This window comes from Aedes aegypti, chromosome 3 (assembly GCF_002204515.2).
Source record: "Aedes aegypti strain LVP_AGWG chromosome 3, AaegL5.0 Primary Assembly, whole genome shotgun sequence".
NCBI classification, from domain to species: Eukaryota; Metazoa; Arthropoda; class Insecta; order Diptera; family Culicidae; genus Aedes; species Aedes aegypti.
Genome location: NC_035109.1, coordinates 83,862,830 through 83,884,369, shown reverse-complemented (window position 1 = coordinate 83,884,369; position 21,540 = coordinate 83,862,830). Strand labels below are relative to the sequence as shown.

Below are 21,540 nucleotides of genomic sequence, written 5' to 3'. Positions count from 1 at the left end.
TTACAACATTTTTTTTTACAGTGTATATTTTTTCCAAACAGTCCCAACAATAACCTAAAACTTTGCGGAAGATTCCAAACTGATCGGACGAACCGTTTCTAAGTTATATTATAATGACCGAAAATTGAAAATTATATCATAATTTTGTATTAAAATCGCTGTATCTTTACAACGGTAAAAGTTAGCCTGATTTTTCCGTGACCTTTTTTGTTGTAAATTTTGCGTACTTTCATAAAATCGAGTTGAAAAATATTTAAAAAGTTTATTATGACCATTTTTAGAAATTCACCTATTTTCAAAAAATCATAACTTTTTTGTCCACGATTTCTCCATCTTGACCCACTGTGCAAAAGATTTCATTTTTTGTCTACTTTAACATATACAAAAATAAAAAAAAAATCAAAAATACGATTTTTGAGAAAATTGATTTTTAAGCTTTATTTTCGATATATAAAAAATTACAACATTGTTTTACAGTGTATATTTTTTTCCAGATATTCCCAACAATAACCTAAAACTTTGCGGAAGGCACCAAACTGATCGGACAAACCGTTTCTATGTTATAATTTTTTGAAAATTATTAAGGATTTTTTTCTTAGGCCCTTCTCAAAAGTAAGGCTAGATTCAAAATGGCGAGCCGATGATGCAAAAAGGCATTTTTGAGCATAAAGAAAGCAAAATTTCATCCAAATCAAAAAATACAAAAGTAAACCGACATTCGAATTCAAATGGAACCGCTCAATAGTGAACTTCAGCCAGTATGTATTTGTAATGAATTTCAAAGAACAGTTTATTCTTAAAGAAAGATAAATCATCATAAGCAGAAAAAGTCAATGCTGAAAGAAGAACATTCTAAATGTAAGTAATTATTCACTACTCTGCAAGTTGTAATAGCTGCCAGCATACGTTTTCGCATTGCGTTTGTAGTCAGCCTTTGACAGTTACTGAAATGGTTTACGAATTATTCGTCTATCTGTAGCATCGATTTGCTTCAATCCTTCTGATAGTACTTACAAGGGAGGGTCACGATCACGCCCCCCGGGGATTTCAACCGGACTTTTTTTGTTGGATTCTACATGTCAAAATATGGAAATATCCAAAGCTTTTCGGATTATAGGCCAGTGGTGTAGCCAGGAGAGGCTCTTGAAGGTGCAAATTTTTGCACGTCGAATATAATTGTAAAATTTTCTTATGCAACTAAAATTACAATTTTAATGCTGATAGTGGTAGTTACAGTCAGAATGTATAATTCTCGAAAACTGATTCATATAGACTCAAGTCAAAAAAGTATATAAACTTACTATATCGATCCTACGTGTTTCGCAGAGGAAATTCTACAGGTTTTGCTCTGAACCAACTCGATTTTCCACTTTTAGAATGTTTAATTTTCGGATTTCCAAAACGACGAAAGTAAGATTTTCAACTTTCGCAACCTAGCCACTACTTTCTCCACCCGCTGTATGGAGAGACAAAGTGAATTAACCACGAATCAAAACAAAACACTACATGATTCGATTTCACACTGGTAAAAAAACGTCGCAAGTAACTGAATAAAACGGCTTATCATTTTGTCATAAACTTCTTGTGTGAAATAATAGGAACTCTATAGTTTTTGAACGCGAGCTCATTGTATGCAAATTTTAAGCAATGTACACGTCGAAAAAATGTTGAAAAGATGATTCATTTTGAAACAGTTCTAGAATACAGGTTGTGATTCTTCTGAATTTATTTTCTCAAAACCGTATGGAAGTTACTTACATCGATTTGAAAAAGTAATCTAGATTTATCTATATTAAAAATGTATATTTATCATACCAGAGGCGTGATCAGGTTGAAAACTCGTGGATACAATTTTATAAAAACCTACATATTTTTGGTGTCAATTTCCGACCACTTGACGCTATTCCCACCTTTACCACGGAAATGGTGAAAGGCCACATGATTTCTTAATATTATTAACAATGTAGGTGATGAGAAAATACGGTTTGTTCTGGCAAAACAATAAGAAACAATGATGACCTACGAGTGTTCTTTAAAACTACACTTCTCAAAATATGGAAAATGCATAAGGGGCCATCCATAAATCAAGTGGTAACATATTGGCAGGTGGAGGGGGAGCGATTCTACCAAAAGACCACAGTACATTTTTTTAATGGCAATAGACCACAAGAGGAAAAGATGACCACGTGATTTATGGACAGTCCTCTAGAATGTGTATTAGAGTGGTTCAAAAACCGTTTTTGCTCCACATCGCTCATTCGATTCCAAATCATATTCTGAGTGTCCTCCCAAAATTTGAGCTCATTCGGATGAAGACCTCCAAAGTTTATATGGAAATTACTATGGGAAAAGCAAGCAATTCATTCAATCGGTCATAGTGTTTTCCCATACGCTCTTATATGTTTTTAAGTTTTTCAAGTGCGATTATATTACAAGTCATCCGGAATCCTTCGATACGTTAATACAAGTTTATTGTCAATGTTTTGCAAATTAGCAGACAGACATACATCCATGAGCCCTTTGAAGTTGTATTCAAAAAAAATTCACTTGCACTTAATGTACCGATTTTTACTTTTAAATCCATTGGAATGGAAAGATATGCTTGATGTCAATTTTAAAACCATCCATAAACTTTACACAGAATCGTGATTTTCCTCTATTTTTTATGTTTAATATTTAACATATTGTTTATAAGTGATATAGTTGATGCCTGTTTCGATAGGATGTTAAAAAAAAAAAAGTTTCATGGTGTGCAACTCATATAGCTTGGTATAATTTTGAATTAACTTACAATATGTTCATATCTATTATTTGTTTATATCTGTTATTTTTTAATGAATGCCTACATTTGCAACACTTTCGATTTGTATAAAAACATACTTATGATCTTTTATATTTTGTGTATTTAAAAAAAAGCCATAGATTCACCCATAAACCATATCGTTTTCTTCCCTTATCAGTAGAAACAGTATGTCCTTGTATTCTACATTGTTGGCATTGTTGATAATGCCCTTATGTTTGCTATTCCTATCTACACGACTGGAGAAAATATGCGGCCTTTCTCCATTTTCGTGGTAAAGCTGGGAATAGCGTCAAGCGGTCGGAAATCAACAAACAAAAAATCTAGGTTATTATAAAACTGTACCCACGAGTTTTCACCCTGATCACGCCTCTGGTATAATAAACATACATTTTTAATATAGATAATTATACATTCTGTCTGCATCAACTGCAATCAGCATTAAAATTATAGTTTTAGTTGAATAAGAAAATTTTACAATTATATTCGATATGCAAAACTTTGCACCTTTAAGAGCCCCTCATGGCTACACCACTGGCCCATCACACGTAAAGCTTTGGATTTTTCCATATTCTGACATATACAATCCCCTTGTCAGTGCTCCCAAACGAAGATTCGACCATAACTACGGAAGCTTATAGCTTACGTGACGGATTCATGAAGCAAATAGTTATCCAAGATGAGTGACGAAGTCGGTTCTTTTTACAGTTTCGTCGCTGACTTTTTTCATTTGACGGCGAAGATTGTTTATACCTGGTCCCGTCACTCGATTGCCACCCGAGGAGGAAAGAATAACTCGCCATAACTTATGCATACCATATTTTGGTATTATACCATAATTAGGTACCGTCAAACGGGGCTTCTTTTGACATTATTTCCACATTCTTTAACTTTGAGGATTTGTAGCTCTTAGAATTATGGATAGATGTTGATAATTTTTGCCTATATTTAAGTTGTACATGTACGTAACAAATGTGCAAAATATGAGGCAAATCCATCAAGAAATAACAAAAATGCTTGAATAGCGAAAAAAGCGTGTCCTTCAAGACAAAAAAGGGGCTACTTTGGACATTTTCACAATTTGCTAATGAAATGATTTTTTTTTATAACTTTCAATCTGATTCAATGAATTGTCGTCCACTGTGATGTTATGGAACGTTTTTCATTGATAAACTTAATGTAGAAAATTGCAAAGCTAGAATCAATTACACATACATAACAAATTTCAACGAAACATGCCATTCACTATTCTCAGTTTGCAGTAAGAAACTTAAATTTTCAACTTCCTCTTAAATGGAACTATCAGTTACGAATGCACGATTTTCAAGTTGACATAAACGAACGACGTAACTACTAGGTACTGCGATGATAAATGAGTTATGTACAAAAACTCTTTTTTTTTCTATTCTTACTGTTATATGAACGATATGTTGAATGATCACATTAATACCGGAAACTAATTTAATACCAGTAAGTTTTTTTTTTTTTTTTTTAATATTTTTATTAGTATCATTCCAAACATTACATTCATTTCTTATATCTAGGTGTTCTGTGTTATTAGACAACACTATCATCCTAATTTGGTAAAATAAATTTAAGATTTAATTAACATTTTGTTAACAACATATTACATTTCATTTGCCGTAGCAGTTCAGTTTTTTTACAGGTGAGTTGATTTCACCTGCTTATAAGAGAAAAAAAAACGTTTTTAATATACTTAACCTAACTTAACCTAAACATATAACGCATTAATCGTGGCAATAGAAGATTGTAACGATTTTTGCCTGAAATTATTTATTATTTTATTTGACATTTGTTCCAATGTTTCAACATTGGATATTCTATGTAACTCATTGGTACTATACCAGGGAGGAAGCCTCAGAATCATTTTCAAAATTTTATTTTGAATTCTCTGCAGAGCTTTCTTCCTGGTATTACAACAGCTAGTCCATATTGGTACAGCATACAACATGGCTGGCCTGAAAATTTGTTTGAATATCAAAAGCTTGTTCTTAAGACAAAGTTTTGATTTTCTATTAATAAGGGGATAGAGACATTTTACATATTTATTACATTTGGCTTGAATGCCCTCAATGTGATTTTTGAAAGTTAAATTCTTATCTAGCATGAGCCCTAGATACTTAACTTCATCTGACCAATTTATTGGAACCCCTCTCATCGTGACAACATGTCTACTTGAAGGTTTCAAATAAAGAGCTTTTGGTTTATGTGGGAATATTATTAGTTGAGTTTTGGAAGCATTAGGAGAAATCTTCCATTTTTGCAAGTATGAAGAAAATATATCCAAACTTTTTTGCAATCGACTACAGATGACACGCAAGCTTCGACCTTTGGCGGTGAGGCCTGTGTCATCCGCAAACAAAGATTTTTGACATCCCTGAGGTAGCTCAGGTAAGTCAGATGTGAAAATATTGTATAATATTGGTCCCAAAATGCTGCCTTGAGGAACACCAGCTCTTACATGAAGTCTTTCAGATCTGGAGTTCTGATAATTAACCTGAAGTGTACGATTTGACAGTTAACTTTGAATTATTCTAACAATGTATGTTGGAAAATTAAAGTTATTTAATTTTACAATCAAACCTTCATGCCAAACACTGTCGAATGCTTTTTCTATGTCTAGAAGAGCAAGACCAGTAGAATAGCCTTCAGATTTGTTGGAACGGATCAAATTTGTTACACGTAAAAGTTGATGAGTGGTCGAATGTCCATGGCGGAATCCGAACTGTTCATTGGCAAAAATTGAATTTTCGTTGATGTGGGCCATTATTCTGTTCAAAATAACCTTTTCAAAAAGTTTACTGATGGAGGAAAGCAAACTGATTGGACGATAGCTAGAAGCTTCTGCAGGATTTTTGTCTGGTTTTAAAATTGGAACAACCTTAGCATTTTTCCATTTGTCAGGAAAATATGCTAATTGAAAACATTTGTTAAATATATCAACTAAAAATGATAAGCTACTTTCTGGAAGTTTCTTAATGAGGATGTAGAAAATTCCATCATCGCCAGGAGCTTTCATGTTTTTGAATTTTTTAATAATAGTTCTCACTTCTTCCAAATCAGTCTCCCAGGCATTTTCGAAAACGTTCTCTTGATTGAGAATATTTTCGAACTCCTGAGTAACTTCATTTTCAATTGGACTAGTAAGTCCTAAACTAAAATTGTGCGCACTTTCAAACTGCATAGCAAGTTTTTGAGCTTTTTCGCAATTAGTTAGTAATAATTTGTTTTCCTCTTTCAATGCCGGTATTGACTTCTGAGGTTTTTTTTTCAAAAAGGGCTTAGAGCCAGGGTCCAATTGAGAAATCTTATTTTCCAAATTTTTGTTTCTTAATTGTGCAAAACGTTTCTTGATTTCTTTCTGCAAATTCTGCCATATAATTTTCATAGCAGGATCGCGAGTGCGTTGAAATTGCCTTCTTCTCACGTTTTTAAGACGGATCAAGAGTTTAAGATCATCGTCTATAATCACGGATTCAAATTTTATTTCACATTTTGGAATTGCAATGCTCCGGGCTTCAACAATGGAATTTGTTAAAGTTTCAAGAGCATTGTCAATATCAAGTTTAGTTTCTAAAGAAATGTTAACATCAAGATTAGAGTCAACATACGTTGTATATATATTCCAGTCAGCTCGTAAATAATTGAAAGTGGAGCTGATAGGATTGAGAATCGCTTCTTGGGATATTTGAAATGTAACAGGGACATGATCAGAATCAAAATCAGCATGAGTAATCAGTTGGCTACAAAGATGACTAGAGTCGGTTAAGACCAAATCAATCGTAGATGGATTTCTAGAAGAGGAAAAACATGTGGGGCTATCAGGGTATTGAATTGAGAAATATCCTGAAGAGCACTCATCAAATAAAATTCTGCCGTTGGAATTACTTTGAGAATTATTCCATGACCGATGTTTGGCATTAAAGTCACCAATGACAAAAAAATGTGACTTATTGCGAGTCAATTTTCGCAAGTCAGTTTGGAGCAAATTAACTTGCTGTCCAGAGCATTGAAAAGGCAAATAGGCAGCTATGAAAGTATATTTACCAAACTGTGTTTCAACAGAAACACCTAAAGTTTCAAAAACTTTAGTTTCAAATGATGAAAACAGTTGATGTTTTATACGCCTATGAATGATGATTGCAACTCCCCCACATGCCCCATCAAGTCGATCATTACGATAAACAAAAAAGTTAGGATCTCTTTTGAGTTTAGATCCAGGTTTTAAATACGTTTCGGTAATAACTGCTATATGCACGTTATTAACCGTAAGAAAATTAAACAGCTCGTCCTCTTTACCATTCAGAGAACGAGCATTCCAATTTAAAATATTTAAATTATTATTTGGATCCATTAGAAAAACGTAATCCAATAACAATTTGATTTGTAAATTTTACACCTACTTGGACTGCTTCAGTCATAGTGGTGGCTTTGAACATTGCATCAATCATTAGATTCAATTGTTCAGTTAGAAAATTAAAATCAGAGGCAGACATGTCATGTGATTTCCCATTGGAATTTCCGGTGGACGAAGAAGCGGAGTTACCTGTGGCGGTAGGGTTTTTTACATTTGATTTGAAACAAGTAGAATGGGTACCCATGGATCGAACAGGGGAGGAGTTCGAATTTCCTGCTACGATATCGGCAAAGGATTTACCGTGGGTAGATACATTCGAAATTGAAAGATTCGAACGGCTACCCGACGGATTGAAATTAGTTTGTGAATGAGCATGATTATGATCTTCCTGATGGGTATGATTCATGATCAAGCGATCGTTAACTGAAAATGAGCATTGTTCGATACTCTACCAGGCAAATTACGGAAACGACCGTTATCGAAACGGATATTATCTTTCATCTGCCTGGCACGAGCCTCAATGACCCTTTTGCGTGAAGGACAATTCCAAAAATTGGACTTATGGTTAGCCCCGCAATTACAGCATATGAATTTGGTGGTATCTTCCTTCACTGGACAGACGTCTTTGGCGTGAGAAGAACCTCCGCAAATCATGCATTTAGCATCCATGCGACAATTTTTTGTACCATGACCCCACTTTTGGCACCGACGGCACTGAGTGGGGTTCTGGTAATTTCCTCCAGGTTTCTGGAAATGTTCCCACGTCACACGGACATCGAACAAAAGTTTTGCTTTTTCTAAAGCTTTAATATTATTTAGTTCTTCTTTGTTAAAGTGAACTAAATAAAATTCTTGAGAAAGCCCTTTCCGAACAATGCCAGATTGGGTTCTCTTTTTCATAATGATTACTTGGACTGGGGAAAATCCAAGTAAATCATTTATTTCAAATAATACCAGTAAGTAATTTTCATTACAAAAGGCAATCTATGAAGTAAAGTTTAGCATGATCGTAAAGAAGTAAGTTTGCTTTTGTAATATGATTTAAGCTTCTAAGCCGTTTAGAGCGGGCTTAAGAGTAGTTTAATTTAGGCATTTGAAGGATGCAACTGTTCTGTATTACAAATTCATGTAAATTATGACGAAAAGTTGTTTTTTAGAGATTATGTTGTGAATTTGGCATTGGTACGTATTGAAATATATGCGTTTTATGTCTGTTCACTTTTACAAACATTTATTTTATTTTTTTTTAAGTTGTAAAATACACAAACTAAAACATTATAAAAAAATTAAAGTCGCAAAAATAAGACCTTTGATCAATTATTTTAATAAAACAACAATTTTAAGCAAACCAAATCACAAGATTTTCATGAAACATGACGATTTGATAGTTTTGTGATGCTCCCAATAAGTTTCCAAGACATGGGTAAAATTCAAACAATGTTTGTATAGCCAATGTTTTATACCTTGTGAATATTTATTCGGGCTTTTTTGAAATGTTTTCTTGTTTATACTGTTATTGTTGATGTTGTTCCAAGAAAAAATCATGCCTAGTGGTAGAGTATATATTGGTTAATTAAAGTGCTGAAGACACAAAATAGCTCAGATTAATATTTACGCTGCTAATAAATACAAAAGGTGAGTGTCCAAAGTAGCCCCTGGAATCAAAAGTAGCCCCGTCTGACGGTATTGTTCAGTTGTCAATGCCTCATTTTGGTATAGTAGTGGTATTTGAAAAAAATGTTTAAAATAATTAAAAATACTAAATTTTGGTATTTGAAAGCTATTGAGGACTGCTGGAGGTATTGAACTACTATTGAAAAATTTAACTTTTATATGAAAATCCTTCATGTATTATTTAGGTATTACAATACCTTATCCAATTATCAGCTTGGTATTTGTAGAATATGCAGAAGGTATTATTTGAGATATTTTACCTCTTATGCAGGGCTCATTCATACCTCACTCAGGTTGTAAGTATTGGAAATTATCTGGTATTCAGTAGTTTTTTTTTTCTGCTCGGGCATTGAGAGGCAATAAATTATCGATTTTGATATGATCGGGGTTCTGCTAAAACGCATCAAATGCCAACAAGTTTATTGCAAGATATATTTTATTTTTTAAGTTCTTGCTTTATTTCCTCAAAATCATCTGAAGGAGGAAATTTAGTTAAAAAGGTTCCACTATTTAGAATTTTCACAGAGAATCAACATCTTCCCCACTAGTGGATTACAACAAAATTGTATCACAATTATATAAAAATTGGTTAAAATTAAAGAATAATGTTTTGTTTGTGTTAGAAGCCCTCTGAGTTTATCTAGGAGGTAATAACACAATTGAAGCAATATCAGTTATAATAACATAGGTGTTTTAAATTTGATTCAGTTATAGTCATAATTATAACACAATTTGTTATAAAGTATCTAAGAGTAATTGCTCATACATAGTCAGTTTTATTTCATATATAGAAACTAACAAATTTTGTTGAAAGTCAATTACGGAAGATAACACAATTAGTTATATTTTTGTTCAATTTATAATGTTATAGTTATTTCTTTGTTATATAGATCTATATTACAAATTGTTTAATGTAGATGCAATGTTGTATAATTTTTGTTTTTCAACTACTAAACAACATATTTTGTAATAAAAAAAAACTTTTCTTTTCAGAAATTCATGATTTGACTGAACATGAACACGATGTTTAGCCGATCTCTCCTACCCAAAAAAATGCAAAACTCAAGCGTGTGCTAGAAGAAGGGCGTAATTCGCATGATCGATTTTTCTTAATCGATCCTTTCTTCTGTGAATAAAGGTGATAAGAAACAAGTTCGTTGGCAATTTTTCTTATTAGGATGCAATATTGCAGCACTACCTAGCATCCTGAAGTGAAAAACTGTCGAAAAAATGCACCTTGTCATTTTTCTTCGCAGAAGAGAGGATCGATAAAGAGAAATCGATAATGCAACTTATTCTGAATCTATGACAAAAGGTCAAAAGACAAAAGGTCGACAGGATAGAAGGTCGAAAGACAAAAGGTCGAAGAACAAAAAAGAAGGGACAAAAGGTCGAAAATCTATTTTCAAAGAAGGAAAAATTTCCCACCATGCAAATCGTTTTCGACCTTTTCTCCTTTCGACCTTTTGTCTTTCGACCTTTTATGCATAAACCGCTCATGCTCATGTTCTATTGTGACTGCTGATTGAATGAAACGACTCTTGCCAAAAAAGATCCCTTGAGTGATTCTGTTCTTTTCGGCGGCTTCGATTTATTTTGCCCATATCTGGGTGTCAACATCGTAGTTTCAAAATTCTATGGTTTTGCCATTGTCGATCGATTTTGATGAGATTTTCAGGAAAAAGATGAGGAAATCCAGGTACATTATTTATCTAAAAGGAAAATCGTGAGTTCCACCTCAACCATCAAGGTTTTGAATAAATGAAATTTTTGAAGTTGTCGAGTTGAAGAAAGACAATCTTAAAAGATCCAAGTTAATGAATCCAAATAATCCAAGCGAAGTTAATGAATTTTTGATTTTCGCTGTCAACACCCAGTACTGTAAAACAACAACAAGGATAACAAGGCGCCGTTTTTAATCGATAATTTGATATCTGCTAAAATGTGCTCTGAGAGAATAAGTGAAAAGTCCCATCCCTTATTCATTTGGATCTAAGTGCAATTCCTACCAGTTGCGATCAATCACGGAATAGTGACCATTGACATGTATAGTCAGTCTATGCAATGCTACTTTCATATGAATACACGATTTAATAATGTTCGAAAAAATTGAGAAATATCCATTAGAAGTCAGTTAACTTATGTTGTATTATTTTTATGTGGACGAAAGTTTCCTGAAAACCCATGATCTCGTAAACGATCTGAGTAAATCGCACCCTAAGACTCGGCGTGTGGTCTGCACAGGAATCATCAAAAGGATGACGCCTAGCGCAACTAAGGGTTCACTTTTTGTTAGTTTGTCGAAATTCCCAATCTATATGTAGCATAAAACCTTTTTCCCAATGTTCCATACATTAGTCTAATACAGCTATTTTCCAGGAAAAAGCAGCACCCATACCCCGATTTCGTTACTTTGTTAATGTCTAACTCACGGTTGATGTTTTTTCTTCTTCCCAACAGATTCGCCATCATCGTGGCTACCGATTGCCTCTGCTGGATGCCGGTGATTGTCGTTAAATTGGTGGCCTTGGGAGGTGAGTATTTGATTGGATGTTGATGAAATTTCATAGTACCGTAATGCGGGGTCTGATTGATCAGGTCGATACCGAATAGTATTTTTCCAACGATGCTGAATGTTTCGTTGGCATCACATACATTTTCTGTTTGCTAGTTTATAGAAGTCTTATGATTATTGATAATTTTCAGCTCATTGCTGGTAACCTAACTTTATGAAATGTTTAATGTAATTTAAAAAACCACAATTACGTAAACTGATGCATATAAATGAAGTACTTATTTTGCAAAATTGATTGAAAATCTCTGAATTTATAACGGCAACATAACAAAAAAAATGTAAAATAGTGATCAAATCGCCCCCAGTTCACGGTACTTAAGTGGAAGGATGTATCAACCGAACGACGAAGAAGATGACATTTCATCCCTCATTACACTAGTTGACGAACGGTGATGGAGCGTGGATGATTTGGGCTGACTTCAAAAACCGTTCGGAATCGATTACTGAGCTGTGTTCGTCTTCATCCGAATTTTGAAAATTGGGAAAATTTACTCGACATGGTGTCATTCGCGGAATGCGAACATGGTTCAATGCTTTCTATCGGATCGAATTTACTGTGCTGGGGAAAAATCTCTCGAATGTATAAATATGGGGCGAAAGTGTCATGAACTAGTGCTGTATAGCCTTGAGCTAGACATAATAATAACTGCACGGTTCGATGGTTCATAAATTTTCACCCATGGCAAGTGCACACATAAGCAAAGAAAAGGATAAAAACGATCTTGGATTTTTTTGGCTCTCGTTGCAGTCCAAAGAATATCGACAACTTTTCGCAAATGTGATATTTGTCTCAATGAATTTTTATGCCATTCCGTTACAGTTCATTGATAGCCATGCATCGATGACATTGTATTTCGTTTGTGAATCTAGGTGTTCTATGTTAGACAATACTATCATCCTAATTTGGTAAAACAAAATTAAGCTTTCAATAACATTTGGTTGACAACATATTAAATTTCATTTGCCGCAGCAGTTTTGAATTGTTACAGATGAGTTGATTTCACCTGCTTATAAGAGACGAAAATAGGTTTTCAATTTATTAAAGCTAACTTAACCTAAACATATAACGCATTGATCGTGGCAATAGAAGATTGCAACGATTTTTGTCTAAAATATTGATTTTTTGTTTCGATATTAGTTCCAATGTTTAAACATTGGATATACTATGTATACTATACCAAGGAGGGAGCTTCAGGATCATTTTCCAAATTTTTATTTTGAATCCTCTGCAGAGCTTTCTTCCTGGTATTACAACAGCTAGTCCATATTGGTACAGCATACAAGATGGGTGGCCTGAAATAGATATTTCTTTTTCCTGTTCTGCAGAACACTTGGTATTTTTTAGTCAGGATTTTTTTAATACTTTTTCGGAAAATTCTCAAAATTCCTTAGGAAAATAAATAGTGAATCCTTCATGAGAAACTTGTAATTTTTTTGAACATTGCTCCAGAAAATTGTTCACGGCATACACCGGTAGTTCTTCAAGGGATTTCTGCAAGAATTCTCCTAAGAATTATTCTCTAATTTATCTATTTTTTTTCGAAAATAGGCTCGGAAATTTCATGAAAAATTTTATAAGTAATTTTCTCAGCTACTTCTGTAGTAAATCTCTTGGGAATTTCTCTAAGAATTCCTTCAGGAATTATTTGGAAAGATGCTACAGCAATTTCTCACATATTTTTCTTAGCAGGTCTCCAGTAGTTCCTTTGAGAATTCCTTCAGAATTTTCTCAGTGAATCATTTTATAGATTTTCAGGGCATCACGTCAGAAATTATTTAAGGAATTCCTCTAAATAACAACACCAGTAGTTCTTCAGGAAATAATTTCCAAAATTAATCCAGGAATACTGGAGTTTTTTAGAAACAGCTGGGAAGCATCCTTCGGAAATTCTTCCAAGGTTTCTGAAAGAATTTCACCAGGAAGTCGTCATGAAATTCTTGAGGGAATTTCTCAGAGAATTCCTCTTGGAATTTCCCTGTAATTCAGTTATTCAACCAATTTTGCGACGAACGCGGGCGATTCCATTACAAATTCTTTTGAGAATTTCCCTGGAATTTTGTACAAGGATGCGCCTGAACATGTCTACAGATGGAAACTCTTGCAGACAATCCTAGAAGAAAAAAATGTAGTAATCTCTGAAGCAATCCCCTGATGAACTGATCCAAAAATTAATATTATATTATAACGTTATAACAACGAAGTTCTTGTAGAAACTCCAGAAAAAAATCTAAAGGAACTTTTCTGCTGAAATCTTTTACAGGAAACTTATACAAGAGCTTATGGAGGACCTAGAAGAACTTCCGGAGGAACTCCTAGTGGATTTTACGGAAAAAATCATGACGGTACTGCTGAAAGCGGAACTTTCGGAGGAATCCCTAGCGGAATATCTTTAAAAACTCCTAATGGAACTTCCAGAGTAACGCTTGGAGAAACTTTTGAAGGATCTTTTAAAAAGCTTGCGGAGGAACTCTAGAAGCAAGGAAACTTTTAGAGACATTTTTGGAGGAAATCCTAGCCAAACTTTCGGAACGAACTTTTTTGGAAGCTACTGGATGAAATCCTGGCGAAACTTACGCGAAATCTGGAGAAACTTCTGGGTAATTTCCGGAGTAATTCGTTGCAGAAATCAGAGGAATTTACAAAGGAACTTCTACAAGAACATCTGGAGGAACTTCCATAGGAATTTCTAGGAAAACTTCCAGAAGAACTGTTAAAGGAGCTTCCAGAAGAACTTCTAGAAGAGTTTTCGGAAGAAGAGCTTCCATAGGAACTCTTACGGGAACTTCTGGGAGAATTCCTAGAGGAGCTTCCGGAGGAATTCCTAGAGGAACTTCCAGAGACCCCCTAAAGGTATTGCGAGGAATTTCCGAAGTAACTTCTAACATAACTTTTAGAGGGATTCCTTGAAGAACTCTAATATGAACTCCTAGGGAAACTTCTGGAAGATTCCGGGGGAAGTTTCAGAATAAATTTCTAGAAGAATATGCTAGATAAAATCCAACGAGAACTTTCATAAGATCATTTAGAGGAGCTTCCAGAGAAACTCCGGAAGAACTTTGAGAGAAACTTCCAGGAGATATCCTTGATAAATTTTAGGAGAACTCCTCCTAGAATTAGAGGAATTTCCGAAGAAACTTCTTTAAGAACTTCTGGAGGTATTCCCAGAGGAACTTCCTTAAGAACTCCTAGGCAAACTTCCGGAAAACCTCCTAAGGGAGCTACCGGAGGAACTTCTACAAGAACTTCTGGAAGAAGAACTTCTGTAGGAACTCTTAGGAAAACATCCGGAAGAACTCCTAGAGGAGCTTCCGGAGGAATTCCAAGAGAAACTTCCAGAGAAATCGATGAGAAGCATCTGGAAGACGTCCTACAGGTATTCAGAGGAATTTCTGAAGGAACTTCTAAAATAACTTTTAAAGGGATTTCTTTAGAAACTTTCATTTGAACTCCTTGGGAAACTTCCGGAAGTTTCTGGATAAATTTTACAGCATCTTCCAGAAGAATCCAACAAGAACTTTCGGAAGATCTTTTCCAGAGAAACTTCATGCTTCCGGAGGAACTTTGAGAGGAACTTTCAGGAGAAATGCTTGAGAAACTTTAGGAGAACTCCTCCTCCTTCCGAAAGAACTTCTGGAGGTATCACGGAATGCTATCGACTGAGGTTCAAGATCACTGGGGAATTTTTCGGCTTCGCAGTCACCAAAGCAACCAAACGATTATTATCCACCATTGCAATCAACTAAATTGACCGTTGATTGAGTAGGAAAAGTGCAATCCGAATTCAGATACAGTTTTTTCGATGTTTTGCGTTCAGAAAGTTTTGTGCCAACACTTTTTCAAATTCAGACGGATGTTGCTAAAACCGGGCCTTCAGAACGAGAACGATTATAAGTTCTAATTCCCTGAAGAAGGTGTAATAAACACCGAAACGTTGGAAGCAAGAAAAATAATAATCGTTTGATTGCTTTGGTGACTACGAAGCCGAAAAATTCCCCAGTGATCTTCTGGAGGTATTCTTAAAGGAACTTCCAGTGAAACTCCATGCTTCCGGAGGAACCTTGAGAGGAACTTCCAGAAGAAATCCTTGAGAAACTTCAGGAGAACTCCTCATGGAATCAGAGCAATTGTCGAAGGAACTTCCATAGGAACATCTGGAAGTATTCCTAGAGGAACTTCCCTAGGAACTCCTAGGCAAACTTCCTGAAGAACTCCTAAAGAAGCTTCCAGAGGGACTTCTATAAAAACCTCCGGAAGAAGAGCTTCCATAGAAACTCTTAGGGAAACTTTCGGAAGAACTCCTAGAGGAGCTTCCAGAGGAATTCCATGAGGAACTTCTAGAGAAATCTTTGAGAAACATACAGAAGAAATACAGCAACTCAGAGGAACTTTCGGAACAAATTCTACATGAACTTATAGAGGAGAAAATTTCGGATAAACTGCCACAAGAATGTTCAGAGGAACTCCTACAGGAACTTCCGAAAGTACTTTCACAGGAATGTTTCAATGACCTCCAACAAGAACTCCTACAAGAACTTCCGAAGCAACTTCCATAGAAACTTCCGGAAAAAAAACCTAAAGAAATTATAGAAAACCCCAAGAGAAACTTCCGAAGTCCTCTAAGAGAAACTGCTAGAAGAACTTCCGAAAGAATTTTCCGAGGAGCTTCTGGAAGAACTCCCAGAGGAAGTTCCAAAGGAACCAAGAGGAACTTCCGAAGCAACTTTGACAGGAGCTTCCAGAAGAGATTATGTAGATACTTTTAGAGGAATTGCTAAAGAAATAGTGAGAAGAACCACTACAGGAATTCCCGAAAAAAAAAAACCGGAGGAAGTTTCGGGTTAAATTCTACAGCAACTTTAAAAAGAATTCTCTAGATAAAATCCTAGAGGAACTTGCGAGAAATCACTTCCGGAGAAACATGGTGAAACTTTTGGAGAAATCCGAGCAGCTTTCGGAAGAACTTATTAAGAAGCTTCTAGAAAATCTCTTAGAGAAATTTTCAGGTGAAATGCTACAGGAACGTCCAGATGAATTCCTGCAATAACTCCGGAGGAACTCCTACTGAAACTTTCTAAGGAACTTCCGAAGGAACTCCCAGAACAACTTTCGGGAAAAATCTTAGAAAAACTTCCGATAAAATAGAAGAGAGACTTCCTGCAAGAACTAGAACTCCTGGAACAAATTCAAGAGGAACTTCAGGATGAACTTCTAAGGGAATTTTAAAAGATCTTCTGAAAGAAAATCCGAGGCAAACTTACGGAAATACTCCTAGTGCAATGTCCAAAGAAACTTTCGCTTATGGAGGAATTTCCGGATAATCTTCCGGAGGAGCTCTCAAAGGAACTACTAGAGGAACTTCTAGCTGAACTACCAACATCCAGTGTGGACGAGTTTCGTGATAAATTTATATCACGTTTGCTCGAATCATGATACAACTCCGTAGTCTGAACAAGGCATTACAGAACCATAGTAAAACTTGGTTTTCATGACTACTTCGATGGTCCCTTGAACACTGGTTTTTTGCTCTATAACTCGATACTTCCCTAACTCAATGGTTCCTTCAATATCGAGTTATTGAGAGTTGATTGTAATTTGTTTTCCTCTTTCATGACGGAATTGGCTTTCGATTTTTTTTTTCAAAATTTTAGATGATTTGAAAAAGGGCCAGCATCCAACTAAGAAATTAGTTTTCAAAATGTTTGTTTCTCAATTGAGAAACCCGTTTTTTTTTTCAAATTTATTTTTGCAGATTCTGCCATATAGTTTTCATAGCAGGATCGCAAGTGCGTTGAAATTGCCTTCTCCTCACGCCTTTTCCTAGTCGCGGATTCAGATTCTACTTCATTTTGGTATTGCAATGCCTCTTGCTAGAACAATGGAATTTGTTAAAGTTTCGAGAGCATTGTCAATATCACGTTTTGTTTGCAAATAAATGATAACATCATGATTACTATCAATATATGTTTCATATGTATTCCAGTCGGCTCGAAAATAATTGAAAGTGAAGCTGCTAGGATTGAGCATCGCTTAATGGAATTTTTGGAATGTAACAGGGAAATCATCAGATTCAAAATCAGCGTGAGTAACCAGTTGACTACCAGGTGACTAGAGTCGGTTAAGATTAAATCAATCGTAGAAAAGTTTCTAGAAGAGGAAAAACAAGTAGGGCTTTCAGGGCATTGAATTGAGAAATATCCTGAAGAGCATTCATCAAATAACATTCTACCATTGGAATTACTTAGCGAATTATTCAATGGGCGATGTTTTGTATTAAAGTCACAAATGACAACAAAAATTGACTTATTGGAAGTCAATTTTCGCAAGTTATTTTGAAGCAAATTAACTTGCTGCCCAGTGCATTGAAAAGCCGGCAGCTATGAAAATATATTTTTCAAGCTGCGTTTCAACAGTAACCCCCAAAGTTTCAAAAATTTTGGTTTCAAATGACAAAAAGAATTATACCCATATGAAAGATGATTGCAGCTCCCTCACATTCCTCATCATTTCGATAATAACAAAGAATCTCTTGAGTTTGGATCCAGGTTTCAAATAAGTTTGAGTAATAACTGCTATATGTATGTTATTAGCTGGTAGAACATCAAACAGTTCGTCCTCATTATCATTCAAAGAACGAGCATGCCAGTTTGAAATACTAAAAAATAAATTGGATCCATTAAAACGTAATCCGATAACAATGTTACTAGTCATTTTTCCACCAACTTGGACAGCTTCAGCCAAGATGGTGGTTTTGGACATTACATCCATTGCATCAATCATTCGATTCAATTGTTCAGTTAAAAAATCAAAATCAGGGCAGGACATTTTACTTAAAGCATATTCATCGGTATATAAGTTTGCTTGGGTAAATCCATTCGATATTAAAAGATTCGAACGGCTAACTGGCGGAAGAAAATTGGCTTGTGCATGAGTATGATTATAATTTACCTGATGGGTATGATTCTCAAGCAAGCGACCGTTTACTGAAAAAAAAGCATTTTTAGTGAATCTGCCTTGGGAACGAAAAACTTTGCCGTTGATCTGCCTAGTAAGAATCGTGGCGATTCGTTTATGCGCAGGACAGTCCCAGCAGTTAGACTTATGGTTGCCCCCGCAATTTGCGCATATACACATTTTGGTATCTTCCTTCACAGGACAGACGTCCTTAGCGTGACCTCTATGTTACATGTACATCGAACATAAGTCTTTCTTTTTCAAAATCTTTAAATATTATTTAGATAACTTTTGTCAAAGTGAACTAAATAATATTCTTGAGAAAGCCTTTTCCAACGAATGCCAGATTTCTCTTTTTCATAATGATCACTTGGACTGAGGAAAATTCATGTAAATCATTTATCCCATTTCTGATCTCTTTGTGTGACTTATAGTCACATGAGAGACCTTTCAAGACAACTTTGAACAAACGTTCACTTTTGTTATCATAAGTGAAAAAAATGTGCTTTTTTTCCTCAAGATGTTTGAGAAGAAGTTCGCGATATTTAAGAGTTTCCAGCAAAACGCGACAGTCTCCTTTCATTGCGATTTTGAAGGAAACCTTGATTCTCCTAATGGAATTCTAGATCTCCTGCCTAAATCCCCCAAATTCGGAACAACTGACCACAATAGGCGGGACTCTTTGCTTCCTCACTTGAATCAAAGAGCCTGGGGTAGAGGCTGCTTCGATTTGGTGTTCGGAAAATTTGTCTAGAGCCATTTGTCATTCTGAAGAAACGGCCTTCACTTCCAATTTACCACCGTTTTGAAGCAATTTTTAGTTCTTCTACTACCTTTTAATGAAGCAATTAAGATTTCCATGCTCTATTTCACGATCCTTGTCCCAATCGTATTCGATGCTTCTGTCAAGCCCATTGCGTTTAACGACCAACAATCTTTGCTAACAACAGCTGTTCTAAGCCCGAAATTGATGCCAGTATTCAATTAAGTAGACCTCCAATCGTTAACAGTCGTAAAAATCTGCCATGCACGCATTATTTCATTGTCTCCGTTCACAATTCAAAGCATCTGCTCTTCGAAGTTCCGACCTCCCTGGAGCCATGGAGAAAATACGCATCCCACAATCCCGGAAAAATGCAATAAAAGTAAATGCGAGAGCTGTGTCTGCGTTTTTACCCCCTTCCCACCATGGTCTCAGCTCCTAGTCACTCAGTGTGGTATCAAAGTTATGGTAATAAATTTGAAATTTAATTCACCCCATAAACATGTCATTCAGAGCGCTTTCCGCAAGCTGCACTCTATCTCCAACGTTTCGCGCCCTCCGACTAGCCGTAAACTGGTGCACAGTGTACAACTTGAGGATTTTTGCGACAAAAAAGGACACAATTCTGCTGCATCAAACGGCTTATGAAAATCATGCTATCTTATACAAAAAATAAGAAGAACCGAAAGGTGCCCATCATTTTTCGGTAAAACATTGAATATCTTATTTTGTCTGATTTCTGCTGTTCAAAACTAATAACGTAGAGACAATCGTATACTTTTGATTAGCACATCCGGTTTTTTAGGTATTGAGATTTTATTAACTGTTCGATCGTAATTGAATTACGTCCGTTTTTCCTCCCAAAATAGTACACTATGCGTAGCAGTGCTTGAGCTAACCAGCGCGCGAGGAGTTTCCTCGTGCGATCTGACGGCACCACTGAAAGGAAAAGCTCACTTGCCGTGCATACGTCACGTTATTACCATTTGTGCTCCCGGTGGATGGTCGTCAAAATCATCTCTATCATCGCACAGAGTCCATCAACATGCTCTTCGGATCAACATGTTCATCATACGTCAGGTGGATAGACAAATGGGGAGTGGTTCGCTTGTCATGCTTCAGCTTTTATTTATCCATACATTCGTGTGAATCCTACATTGTGGGATGCGAAAATGATGCATTTTTGTTAATTTGAAACCAGACATTTTATACTTTTTACTAAGATATTTCCAAGTCCTAGAATCAAACAGAGAACTCAAGCTGGGAATTATTGGTAAGGTTTTTCTTACTAATTTTATTTAGTTTACATTGGCGTGGTTATGATTTTTTTTTCTGGAGAGGGCCTAGGGGGAGGGGGTTGGGTTTATCAAATCCTTGTTATACAGAAGTAAATTAAATGTCAGTCGCTATAATCAATATCGGAGATTGCAAATATTTGTATTGATTTTATTTGTTTGTGGTTTTGTCTCATTTCGCTGTACCTCAGTGATATTTGTAAACTTCAATTATTTGTCAAATCCAGTAGGAAAAGCCTTCTAGAATTCTAGCAAAGAACTCACGAGGAATGTCTCCTGTGATTCTTCCACGAACTTTTCAGGTATTTTCAAGAGATTCCTCTGAGAATTCTTACGGGATTTTATTCATCAATATTTTTGTACTTTTGCAGTGCTTTCTTAAAGAACTGCTTCACCAGTTTTCACTGAGTTCCTTCTGGCATTTCCACGGAACATAATTTTCAGGCTTTCTGATATAACCAGAAAAATTCTGGAAGAATCTCTATCAAATTTCTTTAAAAATCTCTTGTAGAGTTCCACCAGAGAATATTTTAGAAATTCTTTTAATCATTTATCCAGGAAGGTCCTCTACGTACTTATAAGATATAATTCCAATTGTTAGTTTACAGTATCCTCCACTGGTTCATCAATTATTTGTTTGGGATTTTCTGAAAATACTAAGGATTTCCACCAATATCTCACCAATAATGTTTTCAATATTACCAAAAAAGGATTCAACGAAATCTTCAGAGACTAAATTAACAGTTTTCCAGCTATGCCTTTGAAGTTTTTCCTAAAGTTTATCTTCTGGATTGCTTGAAAAAATCGGAGCAAAAAATATCAGGACTTCTTGCCAAAAAATTTACGAGTAAAAATTAGTAATTAGTAAAGATTCACCCAAGTTGTTTCAAGAGGTTTTTTGATTTCAATCGCATTAACGATTCTTCTGGGATTTTTTGGAGAATTATTTCAATTAGATTTACTGAAATATTTTGCAATTCAACTTCTCAAAAAATTCTCCAGAAATTCAATCAAATATTCTTCCAGGTTCTAGAAAATACTACAAGAATTTGCCTTAGTGGTATATCCAAATCCCTTTTTTATCAGATTTCTATAGTAACACA

At 35.3% G+C, this 21,540-nt stretch overlaps 1 protein-coding gene across 1 annotated transcript in view; it reads left to right on the top strand.

Moving 5' to 3' along the window:
- Positions 1-21,540, top strand: part of LOC5565984 (relaxin receptor 2) — a 263,353-nt gene that overhangs the window by 193,584 nt on the left and 48,229 nt on the right. The window contains exon 18 of the mRNA XM_021850982.1: positions 11,313-11,386. Coding sequence (XP_021706674.1) covers positions 11,313-11,386 — 74 coding nt within the window. The remainder of the gene's footprint in view (positions 1-11,312; positions 11,387-21,540) is intronic.